Source organism: Equus quagga, chromosome 8, assembly GCF_021613505.1.
Source record: "Equus quagga isolate Etosha38 chromosome 8, UCLA_HA_Equagga_1.0, whole genome shotgun sequence".
In the NCBI taxonomy this organism is placed as follows: domain Eukaryota; kingdom Metazoa; phylum Chordata; class Mammalia; order Perissodactyla; family Equidae; genus Equus; species Equus quagga.
Window position 1 is genome coordinate 45,596,325 of NC_060274.1, and position 15,319 is coordinate 45,611,643.

Here is a 15,319-nt window from a genome sequence, read left to right on the forward strand (position 1 = left end):
AACCTACAGAATGTGAGAAAATACTTGCAAATTATATATCTGATAAGGGATTAATACACAGAACATATGAAGAACTCCTAAAATTCAACATAAAAAACAAACACCGCAATCCAAAAATGGAAAATGGACTTGAATAAACATTTCTCCAAAGAAGATGTACAAATGGCCAATAGTTCATGAAAATATGTTCAACATCATTAATTACCAGGAAAATGCAAATCAAAACTATAATGAGATACCACTTCATACCTATTAGGATGGTTACTATGAAAACAAAAGAAAATAATCAGAGTTGATGAGGAAGTGGTGAACTGGAACACCTGTGCACTGTTGGTGGGAATGTAAAATGTTCTAGCTGCTATGGAAAAAGGTATAGCAGTTCCTCAAAAAAGTCAAAATAGAAATACCATATGACCTGGAAAATCCACTTCTGAGAATATACATAAAATAACTCAACATAGGGTCTCAAAGAGATATGTGTACACCCATAAGCACCATTATTTACAATAGCTAAATGTGGAAACAACCTAAGTATCTACTGACAAATGAATGGATAAGGAAAATGATGTATATATGTACAATGAAATATATCCAGGCTTAAAAAGGAAGGAAATTCTGACATATGTCAAAACATGGATGAAGCAGGAGGATTTTATGCTAAATGAGATAAGCCAGTCACAAAAAGACAAATACTGTATGATTCCATTTCTATGAGATATGTAGTTAAAAATCACAGAGATGGAACACAGAATGGTGGATGCCAGGGACTTTGGGGAGAATAGGGACTTATTGTTTAATGGATATAGATAATCAATTTCCAAGATGAAAGTGTTTTGGAGATGGATGCTTCTGAGATTTACACAACATCATGAATGTTTTTGATACCACTTAACTGTATACTTGTAATGGTTTGGATAAATTTTATATTATGTGTATTTTACCACAATAACAAATGGAAAAAATGTTTAAATAATTAAATTGGACTTCTCTTCAGAAACCATGCAAGAATAGAGTAAATAAATTTAAATAAAGCAGTGAAAGAAAAAAATGCCACGAAACTAAAATACTGAATCCAGTGAAATTATCCTTCAAAACTGAAGGAGAAATAAAGACTTTCTCAGACAAACAAAAATTGAGAGACTTAGCCACCAGAAACCCTGCTTTGCAAGAAATGTTAAAAGAAGTTATTCATAGAGAAGGAAAACAATTAAACAATTGAACAATTAAATAAATGACAGCATTGCTATAAGGGAAGGAGGATGAATTTCAGAATTCTATGCTACAAGATACTTGCACTACCTATGAAATGGCAGTGTTATTTGAAAGCGGACTTGGATTAGTTGTAAATATATAATGAAAACTCAAGGGCAACTACTTAATAAAGTAAAAAAGAAATTATAATTGAGAAAAAAGTAAAATTATATAAATTCTTGATTAAACCAGATAAGGCAGAAAAAGCGGAAGACAAGAAAGAAAGGGGTAACAAATACAAAACAGTAACAAATATGGTAGATGTTAATCCATCTCCACCAATAGTCACTTTAAAAGTTAATGGTTAGGGGCTGGCCCCGTGGCCTAGTGGTTAAGTTCGCACACTCTGCTGCAGGCGGCCCAGTGTTTTGTTGGTGTGAATCCTGGGCACGGACATGACACTGCTCATCAAACCACGCTAAGGCAGCGTCCCACATGCCATAACTAGAAGGACCCACAATGAAGAATATACAACTATGTACCGGGGGGCTTTGGGGAGAAAAAGGAAAGAAATAAAATCTTTAAAAGAAAAAATGTTAATGGTTAAATACACCAATGACTGTCAGAATGAATTTTTAAAAAAGACCTAATTATATCTTGTCTAGAAGAAACCCACTTGAAACATAAGGATACTGATAGATTAAAAGTAAAGAAGTAGAGAAAAATATACTATGTGAACACTAATCAAAAGAAAGCTGGAACAGCAATATTAATTTTAGACAAATCAGACATCAGGGAAAGAAAAATTATCACAGATAAATAAGGTCAATATAATGATAAAGGTGTCGATTTTCCAAGAAGACATAACAACCCTTCATGTGTATTAACCTAATAACACAGTGTCTAGACATGTGAGGCAAAAACTGATAGAACTGCAAAGAAAAACAGGACAATCCACTAAATGTAGATGGAGATTTAAACCTCCCTCTATCAGTAATTGACAAATCCAGAAGGTGAAATATCAGTAAGGACACAGTTGAACTGAAGAGCACCATGAATCAACTAAATCCAACTGACAATCATGAAATATCTTATACAACAGAAGAACACAAATTCTTCTCAAGCTCACACAGAACATTCACCATGACAGACCACATTCTGGACCATTAAACACAATTTGAAAAATTTTAAAGAACAGAAATGATGCAATGTATGCTCTCAGACTACAATAGAATTAAACTAGAAATCCATAACAGGAATATAGATGGAAAATCCCAAAGTATTTGGACATTAAATAACAGATTACTACATAAAACATGGGTCAAAGAAGAAGTCCCAAGAGAAATTTTAAAATATTTTGAACCAAATGACAGTGAAAATACAACTTACCAAAATTTGTAGGATGTAGTAAAGACTGTACTTAGAGAGAAATTTACATTATTAAATTCATATATTAGAAAAAACATTAAAATTCAATAATTAAAGCTCCTACCTTAGAAAACTAACAAAAGAACAAATTCGATCAGAAGAAAACAGAATTATAAAAATAAATCAATAAAATTAAAACAGGAAATCAGTGTAGTAAGAGAATATTAATGCAATCAAAACTAGCAGAACGAGCTAGCAGAAAAAAGGAAATAATGCACAGTAGAACAGATATAAACAAAAGAGAGAACAGAAAAAATAGAGAAAGTGAAGGAAAACAAAAGTTGGTTCTTCGAAAAGATCAACAAAATTGATAAACTCTTAGGCAGACTAATAGAAAAAGAGAAACTGAAATAGGGACATTACTACCTATATACCTTTCGTAAATAAAAAGGATTGTAAGAAAATATTATGCACAATTATATGCCAAAAAATTAGATAACCTATATGAAACAGATGAATACATAAACTACCTAAACTGACTCAAGAAGAAACACAAAGTACGAACAGGCACATAACAAATAAAGAAGTCAGATCAGTAGTTAAAAACTTCCCAAAAAAGAAAAGCCCAGGACCTGATGGCTTCAGTGGTGAATTCTACAAGACTTTAAAGAATAACTCAATCTCTTCCAAAAGTATAGAATAGGCAGTGACACTTCCTAATTCGTTTCATGAGACCAGAATTCCCTGATACCAAAGCCAGATGATGACATCACAAGAAAAGAAAACCCTGGGCCAACCGCCATTATAAATGCAAATATTCTCAATAACATAATAACAAACCAATTCCAGCAGCATACTAAAAGAAGGACCAAGAATATACCTTGACCAAGTGGGATATATCCCAGGAAGGCAAGGGCAGTTCACCATTGGAAAATCAAAAATTATAAATATACCCCATTCATAGAAGGAAGGGAAAAAACACATGATCACTTCATTTGATACATATCTTGCAAAATCCAACACCCATTCATCATAAAAACACTCAATAAACTAGGAACTGAAAAGAACTGCTTCAACCTCATACAGAGTTTTTATGAAAAACCCATGGCCAATATCATATTCAATAGTGAAAGACTTCAGTTTTCCCCCTAAGATCAAGAACAATTCAAGGATGTCCACTTTTGCCACTTCTACTGAACAGTATACTGGACATTCTAGCAAGAGCAATTTCAGAAGAAGAAGAGATAAAAGTTATCCAAATTGGAAAGGAATACATAAAACTATTGTTATCCTCAGATGACATGACTTCCAGACGAAAATACTAAAAATTCCAAGCACAAAAACCCCCAACTATTAGAACTAGTAAACTAATTCAACCAAGATGCAGAATACACACAAAAATCAATGAATTTCTACATACTAGCAATGAATGATGTGAAAAAGAAATTAAGAAAATTATTGCACTTAAAATAGCATAAAAAAGAATAAAACATGCAGTAATAAAATTATCAACAGGTATAAGACTCTACACTGAAAAGTGAAAAACACTGATGAAAGAAATTAAAGAAGTCTGCTATAATATGAATATTTAGGTCCCCCTTCCAAATTTATATGTTGAAATCTTAATGCCCAATGTGACAGTGTTAGGAGATGGGGATCTCTGGAAAGTGCTTAGGTCATGAGAATGGAGCCTTCATGAATGAGATTAGAGATCTTACAAAAGAGACTTCAGAAAGATCCTTAGCTCCTTCTGCTATGTGGGGATATCATGAGAAATCTGAAATCCTGAAGAGGGCCCTCAGTAAACATGCTGGCATCCTGATTTCAGAATTCCTGCTTCCAAAAATACGAGAAATAAATTTCCATTGTTTATAAGCTACCCAGTCTGTAGAACTTTGTTACAGCAGACCAACAGACTATGACAAAGTCCTAAACAAAGGCAAAGATATCTTGTGTTCATGGATTGCAAGACAATATTGTTAAGGTGGTAATATTATCCAAACATATCTACAGATTTAATGCAATCCCTATCAAAACCCCAATGGCCTTGTTTGGTAGAAATGGAAAAGCAGATGCTAAAAATCATATGGAATTGCAAGCCAAAACAATGCTGAAAAGGAAGAACAAAACTGGAAGACCCCCATTTCCTAATTTCAAATCTGACTACACTGCTACTATGAAAAGGTTATGATCAAAATGGTGTGGTGCTGCCATAAGGAAGGGCATACAGATCAATGAAATGGTTTTAAGAGTTCAGAAGTAAACCCATATGTGTGTGGCTAACTGATTTTCAAAATGGGTGCCATGACAATTCCATGGGGAGAGAAGAATCCCTTCAAAAAATGGTGCTGGGACAACTCCACATTCAAAAGTATGAGGTTGGACCCTATTTCACAGTATATACAAAAATTAACTCAAAATGGACCATAGACCTACATGTAGGAGATAAAACTTCAAATCCTTGGAAGAAAATAAAGGGGTATACATCAAGAAAAAAGATCCCAAATAAACAATCCAACGTTACACCTCAAAGAACTAGAAAAAAGAAAAACATACTAATCCCAACATTCACAGAAGAAAGGAAATAATAAAGATTAGAGCAGAAATAAATGAAATAGATAGTAGGAAAAAAACATAAATTATTAACGAAACCAAGAGTTGGTTCTTCAAAAATATGAACAAAATTGACAACCTTTAGCTATACTAACCAAGAAAAAAGAGAGAGGATCCAAATAAATAAAATTATAAACGAAAGAAGAGACCTTACAAATGATACCACAGAAATACAAAGGATCATGAGACAACTATGAATAACTATATACCAAAAATTGGACAACCTAGAAGAAATGTATAAATTCCTAGAACCATACAACCTACCAAGGCTTAATCATGAAGAAACAGAAAATCTGAGCAGTTCAATAACGAATAAGGAGATTGAATCAATAATCAAAAACCTCCCAAAAAAGAAAATCCCAGAACCAGATGACTTCAATGGTAAATTCTACTAAACATTTAAAAATTAATGTCAATCCTTCTCAAACTTTTCCAAAAAATTGAGGAAGTGGTAAAATGCCCAAACTCATTTTATAAGGCTGGTATTACCCTGATGCCAAAGCCAGACAAGGATACTACAAGAAAAAGAAACTGCAGGCCAATATCCCTTATGAATATAGATGGAACAATTCTCAACAAAATACTAGTAAACCAAATTCAACAGCACATTAAAAGCATCAAATACCATGATCAAGTGGGATTCATCCCCAGGATAAAAAGATGGTTCAACATGCAAATCAACAAATATGAGATACATCATACTAATAGAATGAAAGTTAAAATCACTTGACCATCTGAACAGATCCAAAAAAGTATCTGACAAAATTCAATATCTATTCACAAAACAAACTCTCAAAAAATTGGCTATAGGGAGAACGTACCTCAATATAATAAAGGCTACATATGACAAGCTCACAGATAATATCATACTCAATGGTGAAAGGTTGAAAGCTTTTTCCTCCTAAAATCAGGAATAAAACAAGGGAGCCCACATCTACCATTATATAACATAGTACTGGAAGTGCTAGCCGGAACCATCAGGCAAGAAAAAGAAATAAAAGACATCTGAATCAAAAAGGAAGAAGTAAAGTTGTCTCTGGCAGCAGCAGAAGCGATCTTATACAGAGAAAATCCTAAAGACTCCATTGTAAATCTGCTAGACCAAGTAAACAAATTCGGTAATGTTGCAGGATACAAAATAATCATACAAAAGTCAGCTGCATTTCTATACAGTAACAACAAATTATCTGAAAAGAAATAAAGAAAACAATCCCATTTATAATACCATAAAAATCAATAAAATACTTAGGAATAATTTAAACAAGGAGGTAAAAGATTTGTACACTGAAGACGACACAAATACATGGAAAGATATCTCAGGTTCATGGACTGAAAGAATCAATATCGCTAAAATGTCCACATAACCCAAAGCAATATACGGACTCAATTCAACCCCTATCAAGATTCCAATGGCATTTTACACAGAAATAGGAAAAAATCCTAAAATTCATATGGAACCACAAACGACCCTGAGGAGCCAATGCAGTCCTGAGAAAGAAAAAAGCTGGAGGCATTACACTTCTAACTTCAAAGTATATTCAAAGGTATAGTGATCAAAATAGTATGGTAATCTACAAAAATGGTATTGGGAAAGCTGGATATTTGTAGACAAAAGAATAAAACAGGACCCATATCTTACACCCCTAACAGAAATTAACTTAAAATTTATTAATGACTTAAATGTTAAGACCTAAACCATAAAACCCCTAGAAGAAAACATAGGGGAAAAGCTCCTTGACAGTCGTCTTGGCAATGACTTTATAAATATGACACCCAAAGCACAAGCAATGAAAACACAAGGAAGTAAGGGCCTACATCAAACTAAAAAGCTTCTTCACAGAAAAGAAATAATCAACAAACTGAAAAGGCAACCTATAGAATGGCATAAAATATTTGCAAACCACATGTTTGATGAGGTGTTAACATCCAAAATATTTAAAGAACTTATACAAGTTAAAAGCAAAAGACAAATAATCCAATTAAAAATGGAAAGTACCCAAATAGATATGTTTTCCTAAGAAGATATTCAAATGGCCAACAGGTATATGAAATGGTGCTGACCATCACTAATCATCAGGGAAATGAAAATAAAAACCATGAGATATCACCTCACACCTGTTTAAATGACCATTATGAAAATGACAAGAGATAACAAGTGCTGGTGAGGATGTGGAGAAAATGCAACCCTTGTGCACTGTTGGGAATATAAGTTGGTACAGCTACTTGGAAAACAGTAGAAAGTTTCCTAAAAAAAAAAAAAAAAAAATAGAACTATCACATGATCCAGCAATTATACTTCTGGATATGGATCCAAAGAAAATTAAATCACTATTTCATAAAGATATCTACACCCCCACGTTCACTGCAGCATTATTTATAAGAGCAAAGGCATAGAAACAATCTAAGTGTCCACTGACAGAAGAATGGATAAAGAAAACGTGATATATACATACAATGGGATATTATTCAGACACAAAAGCAAAGGAAATTCTGCCATTTGCGACGATGTGGATGAACCTTGAGGGTATTTTTCTAGGTGAAATAAGTCAGACAGAGAAAGACAAATACTCTATGATGTCACTTATATGTGGCCTCTACAAACATGGAACTCATAGAAACAGAACAGACTGGTGGTTACCAGGAGCAGGAGGTGGGGAAATGGATGTAAGTGGACAAAGGGTATAAACCTCCAGTCATAAGATGAATAAGTTCAGGGATGGAATGCAGAGCATGGTGAGTATAGTCAAAAATATTATATTGTATATTTGAAAGTTGCTAAAAGAGTAGCTTTTAAAAGTTCTCACCACAAAAAGAATAATAATAAACTGTAACTATATGAGATGATAAAATTTGTTAACGCTCATTGTGGTAAACATTTTGCAACATATACATATACAAATCTCTACGTTTTACACCTTACACTTACATAATGTTCTATGTCAACTATCTCAATAAAATTTGGAAAAAAATAAAAATCCGGCAAAAATTGAATAGACTTTTCTCCAAAAAAAATATACAAACAGCAAATAAGCCATGAAAAGATACTCAATATCACTAATCACTAGAGAAATGCAAATCAAGCCCACAATGCCTCATTTCTATTGAATATCATCTCTTTTCTCTTACGAGTTCAAGTACACTTTCAGATTTTCTAAAGAATATGAAATGCCTATTAATAGCACCTATTAAACACACTGGGTACAAAGACCCCATAAGCCTTATGAATGCTAATGGTGAGTCCTTGAAGAGCTAAAGAAAGAGTTAGTCTCTGTGAAAATTTGTCTCAGGGGCTAGAAAATAACTCTCAAAGATTTTCTGGAGAAGAGAAAAGTAGTAAGGAAGATAAAAGATAGTGAAAATAGGGTTGAACTTCTCTTGTTCTTATCCCTTAAAGCTTCACATCTCTCACTCATGTCTAAAAATTCAATCTTAGATGGCCATAAAAAAGAGAAGGAAAATCAGAGAATTGAGTAAGTACAATCAAACACTGATAGCGGAGGAATTAAGGACAAAGAGTAAAGAAAGGAAAATAGCAGGCAATATCATTTGAGAAAAAAGAAAGAGGGGGTCCTATTACCACTGGGACCTATTAAAAACACATGGATGGTTATTCCTAAGTGCTCATTCATACAGGCCCTTTATAAATCTAAAGTCCTTAGATATGATGTCCAATTCTTTGTTTTCCAGAAAATATTGGGCCTCAACTATGTATTATTAGAAAAATCACCCTAACTTGTTAGAATGGTCCCTCTGGTCTATAATATTAAACCATCTTATTATAACTAGATGCTTTCACAATTAAATCTTTGCAAGTAAATAACATAATAGACATTCCTTAAACTAAATTCAATTCTATAGTAAATTATCATAGCAAGGTTTAAGTTATTTTAAAGTGCAAACTTTTCATTAAGCACATGATTCAGTAAAATTTTCTTTTGGGGGCTATAATAACTGAGTAGAGAACACAAAACATTCAGGTTTATAATATTTACATTCCAAAAATGCTGCTGGTAATTCACAACATGTCTTTAAAATAAGCTTTGTGTTCTCAATTTATTTCCCTTAAAGAACTGTATATACTTACCAGAAAATGTAAAGAACAATTCATTTTGCAAACCAGCTTTTTGCATTTTAACACGATGGCATTCAGACTTAAGTAAGGAAACTTCACACGAAAGGTCAAGAACCAATTTGCTTAAAATCTGAAGAAGTTTCTTCTCAAAAGAAATATTATAGATACTATTGCAGGGAGCTGCATGATAACGAGCTGTAAACTCATAAAAATATCGAGGCTCACGATAAGCTGTAAAAAATTAAACAGAATAACATAAAAACAATTATTTAAGCCATTCAAATATACTGCAACTACTCAAGAGAAATCATTATTCGGATACATATATATATGTAAATACATATATATATATATATTTTTAATTTAACAAACACTTATGTAGCAGTTACTAAGTGACAAATTCTGGTATAGGCACTTCACAAATAGTAATTAATTTAAATCTCCTAACATCATTTAAAATTTGTATTATTTTTACATCCATCATGAGGAAATTGAGGGATAGAGGCATTATGTCACAAGTCCAATGCCTGCCTATGTTATCAAAAGTAAGATTCTAACCAAGAAGCCTGGCCCAGACCCTGTGTCCTTAACGGCTATATTATGCTGCCTCAAACTCAGGAATGAAAATTCTCTAAGTTCAGATATTCATCTTAGAAGAAATTAGTCATATTATTACCAACAAGACACCAAACAAAGTATATTTCTAACAAATCTGCGAGTTCTACTGAGTTTCATTACAACATCTAGAATTGAGAACAGTTTTTTCTTACCTATTTCAAAATCTCACAAAAATAACACAAAATATAAAAATGATAAGAAATCCGCAATAGGGGCTGGACCAGTAGTGCAGCAGTTAAGTGCGCACGTTCCGCTTCAGCGGCGAGGGGTTCACTGGTTCGGATCCCAGGTGCGGACATGGCACCGCTTGTCAAGCCATGCTGTGGTAGGCGTGACACATATAAAGTAGAGGAAGATGGACATGGATGTCAGTGCAGGGCCAGTCTTCCTCAACAAAAAGAGGAGGATTGGCAGATGTTAGTTCAGGGCTAATCTTCCTCCAAAAAAAAAAAAACAAGATTAAAAATAAAAAACAAAAAAAAAGAAATCCACAATAATACCAGAAATCAGAAAAGTTCACCTTCTAAGACAGGTAGGTCTACTGCTACTTCCATTAATCAAGGGGCCCTCCCTGCCTGTTTCTGGCACACACGCTGAGGAAATGTTCCCCATTTGAACTAAAGTGAGAGCAGCAAAATTCCTAGAATTATCCATGAAGAAAAGCCCAAGCCCAGATGTCTTCACTCATGAAGTCTACACAACATTTAAAGAAATAGTAATAATTCTTAATGAACTCTTCCAAAATCAGAAGAGGATGGAAAACTTCCCAACTCATATTGAGCCCAGTATTGCCCTGATGGCAAAACCAGATTAAAGAGATATCACAAGAAAAAAAACTACAGACCAACATCTCTTATGAAAGTACATGCAAAAATTCTCAAGACAATGCCAGCAAACTAAATCTGGCAGGATACTGAAAACATTATACATCATAACCAATATAATAATATTAATATAATATAATAAAATTATAATAATTATATATTTTCATAGTTGAATATCAATTAATTTAATACACCATGTCAATAAAACACAAAGTAAAAACCACATGCCTATCTTAATTAATGCAGTAAAAACCATTTGACAAGACCAACATCCTTCAAAAATATTAACAAACTTGGAATGAAAGGAAACTTCCTCAACCTAATAAAGGGCACCTCCATAAAAACCACAGCTAACATCACATTTAATAGCGAAAGACTGGATGATTCCCCCTAATACTCCAAGCAAGGCAAAGATGTCTGCTCTCACCATTCTTATTCAACATAGTACTAGAAGTCCTGGTCTCCGCAGTTCGACAAGAAATCTAAGAGGCATACGGATTGAAAAGAAAGAAAGCAAACTGTCCCTATGCGCATATGACATGACTGTCTCACAAAAAATCTACAAAAAGACAAAGATTTTAAAACTGTTAAGTAACCTCTACGAGACGGCATGTGGTAAGATCAAGACACAAATAATAAATCACTTTTTACATATTAACAATAAGCATGTGGAATCCAAATTTTAAAACCTAGTAACATTAACAATTGCTCCAAAAAAAATAACATACTTAGGTATACACCTAACAAAGCATGTATACACAGATAAAAAAAAATCAAGAAAGACCTAACTAAATTGATATACATACTGTGTCCATGATTAGAACACTCAATATAATAGAGAAAGAAATTCTACAGATTAAAGGCAATTCCCTTCTAAATTCCAGTAGGATATTTTGTAGCTACATACAACATTATTGCAAAATTTACATGGAAAGGGACGTACTCTAAAAGGACAAAAACAATCTTGATGAAGAACAGCGGGAGGAATCACTCTACCTCATATCAACGGTTTCTATATAGTGAGAGTGATCAACAGTGTGGTACTGGCGAAGTACCACATTGATCAATGGAAAAACCAGAGAACGCAAAAATAGACTCAGACAATTATTCTCAACTGATTTTTGACAAAGGTGCAAATACAATTCATTGAAAGAAGGACAGTCTTTTCAAGAAATGATACTGGAGCAATTGGATATCTATGTGCAAAAAATTAAACCTCACAATTTAAACAAAAGTTAACTGAAAATGCATCATATTTAAAGTAAAACTATAAAACTTCAGGAAAAAATTAGGAGAAAATCTTTGCCTATGGCCTCGCAAAAAATTCTTAGGCTTGAAACCAAAAGCATGATTAATAAGCAAATTTGATAAACCACACCTCACAAGATTGAAAATCTTTGGCTCTGTGAAAATACTAAAAACTACAAGACATTAAGGAAAGAAACTGAAGACACAAATAAATGGAAAGATACTCCATGCTCATGGATTGAAAGAATTAATATTGTTAAAATGTCCAAATTATCCCAAGCAATCTACAGACTCAATGCAACCCTTTTCAAAATTCCAATGGAATTTTTCACAGAAACAGAAAAAATAACACGGAACCACAATAGACCCTGAATAGCCAATGCCATCTTGAGAAAGAACAAAGCTGGAGGCATCACACTCCCTGATTTCAAACTCAATTGCAAAGCTATAGTAATACCTTAAAAAGATACATAGATCAACAGAACAGAATAAACAGACTAGAAATAAATCCACACATATATGGTTAATTAATTAACAACAAGGAGCCAAGAATATACAACAGGCAAAACATAGTCTCTTAAATAAATGGTGTTAGGATAACTGGACAGCCACACGCAAAATAATGAAACTGGACCACTATCTTAGATCATACACAAAAATTAACTCAAAATGGATTAAATACTTGAACATAAGACCTGAAACAATAAACTCCCTAGAAGAAAACATAGTGAGTAAGCTCCTCGACATAGATTTTGGCAATGAGTTTTTGAATCTGACACCAAACTAAAAGCAACAAAAGCAAAAATAAACAAGTGGAAATACATCAAATTCAAAAGCTTCTTCACAGCAAAGGAAACCATCAACAAAATGAAAAGACAACCTACTGAATGGGAGAAAATATTTGTAAATCATATATCTGGTAAGGAGTTAATATCCAAAATATATAAAAAACTCATACAACTCAATAGCAAAAAAACTTGATTAAAAAATGGGCAGAAGATATGAATAGACATTTTTCCAAAGAAGACATACAGATAACTAAAAGGCACATAAAAAGATGCTCAACATCACTAATCATCTGGGAAACGCAAATCAAAACCACAATGAAATACCATCTCATACCTGTTAGAACAGCTATTATCAAAAAGACAAGAAATAAGTTTTTGTGAGGATGTGAAGAAAAGGGAACACTTGTGCACTGTTAAGGGGATTGTAAATTATGAAAAACAGAATGGAGGTTCCCCCCAAAATTAAAAACAGAACAACCATATGATCTAGCTATTTCACTTCTAGGTATTTATCCAAAGAAAATGAAAACAGTAACTTGAAAAGATATATGCATCCCATGTCCACTGCACCACTATTTACGATAGCCGAGATATGGCAACAACCTAAGTGTCCATCAATGGATGAATGGATAAAGAAATTGTGGTGTGTGTGTGTGTATATATATATACACATATACATACATACATATATATATATATATATATATATAGTGTGTATACATATACACACAATGAAGTATTATTAAGCCATAAAAAAGAATTAAATTTTGTCGTTTGTGAAAACAAGGATGGACCTCTATGGCATTACGCTAAGCGAAATAAGTCAGACAGAGAAAGATAAATACCATATGATCTCACTTATATGTGGAATCTTAAAACAAAACAAAACAAAACAAGAGAACAGATTAGTGGTTGCCAGTGGCAGGGGTTTGGGAGAGAAATGGGTTAAGGGGGTCAAAAGGTAAAAACATTTAAAGATGAAAAAAACATATTCTGATCCCCTCCATTAAAAAAAAAGATCCTGTTAAGATACAAAAACAACAAGATATAGACTGTAAGTAAATATTTGCAAACAACATAACCAACAAAAGAATAGTATTTAGAAATATCATTTTTAAGAAACTCTCAAAAAAATATCAGTAGTAATATATCAGACAATTAGAAAATGGGCAAAAGGTGCCAACAGACATTTCACCAAAGAGAATGTACAGGTGGCAAATATGCTCATAAAAATATGTTCAACATCATTAGACATTAAGTAAACTCAAACGAAAACCACAACGAAATATCGCTTCACATTTATCAAAATGGCTAAAATAAAAATAATGTCAACACCAAATACTGGTGAGGACACAGAGAAACTGCATTACTCTTACATTGCTGGTGGGAATGTAAAATGGCACAGCCACTCTGGAAAACAGTATGGCAATTTCTTACAAGATTAAACATGCAATTAATACTTGATCCATCAACCCTTTGGGCATTTATCCCACAGAAATAAAAACTCATGTCTACACAAAAAACTACACCAATGTTCACAGCAACTTTATATGTAATAGCCTAAAACCTGAAGCAACTCAGATGTTCTGTGGATGACTGGTTAAATTGTGGTACTTCCATACAATGGATTACAACTCAGCAATAAAAGGGAACAACTGATTAAATGCACACAACAACTTAGATGAGTTTCCAGGGAATTAGGCCAATTGAAAAAGCCAATCCCATAAGATTACATACTAGATCCCTGCATTTACATCATACTTTGGAAATGATGAAATTACAGAATTGGAGAAGATCTGTGGTGGTCACGCATGATGAATGAGGGTGAGAGGGAAACAAGTTTGATCATAAAAGGACAACCCAAGGTATACTTCTGTTGACCATATTGCTCTGTATCTTGACTGTAGTGGTGGATACATGAGTCTACACGTGGGATAAAACTTAGAGAACTAAACACGCACAACACACATACACAAATGAGTACATATAAAATTGGAGAAAACTGAATAAGATTGGTGGACAGTAAGAAAGTCTGTATCTTGGCCTGATAATGTACTGTAAGCTTATAAAATGTTGCTGTTGGGGAAAGCTGTGTAAACGATACATGGGATCTCTCTATATTGTCTTTTGCAACTACATGCAAATCTACAATTAACTCAAAACAAAAAGCTTAATTAAAAAAAAACATAGGCCTAGTAAAGTAAACATAGGAAGGTATTTTTATTTTCTAGGTATAGGAAACAATCTTTTATAAAAAAATTGAACAAACCAATTTAAAAAATTAATAAATCTCATTACAACAATATCTGACACTTCTGCAGTATAAACAACATCATATCTAATGTTAAGACAAGTGAGAGACAGGCAGAAGCTATTGCAACATGATAAAAGACTGGTATCCAGAATGGTGAAAACCCACAAATTACTAAAGAAAAAAGATGAACTTTGGCAAACAAAAGGCACTGTAATCTATTGTGTAATAAAAATATTAAAAAAGCTCAAATTTACTAGTAATTAAGAGAGCGCACATTAAAGCAATGAGTCACCATACATCCACTGTCTTGCCAAATTTAAATTTTATAGTAATTCTGGGTGCT

General features: G+C 33.1%; 1 protein-coding gene across 1 annotated transcript in view; it reads right to left on the bottom strand.

Annotated features, from left to right (window-relative positions):
- Window positions 1-15,319, bottom strand: part of ZPBP (zona pellucida binding protein) — a 125,744-nt gene that overhangs the window by 90,142 nt on the left and 20,283 nt on the right. The window contains exon 5 of the mRNA XM_046668924.1: window positions 9,257-9,475. Within this exon, the coding sequence (XP_046524880.1) occupies window positions 9,257-9,475 (219 nt within the window). The remainder of the gene's footprint in view (window positions 1-9,256; window positions 9,476-15,319) is intronic.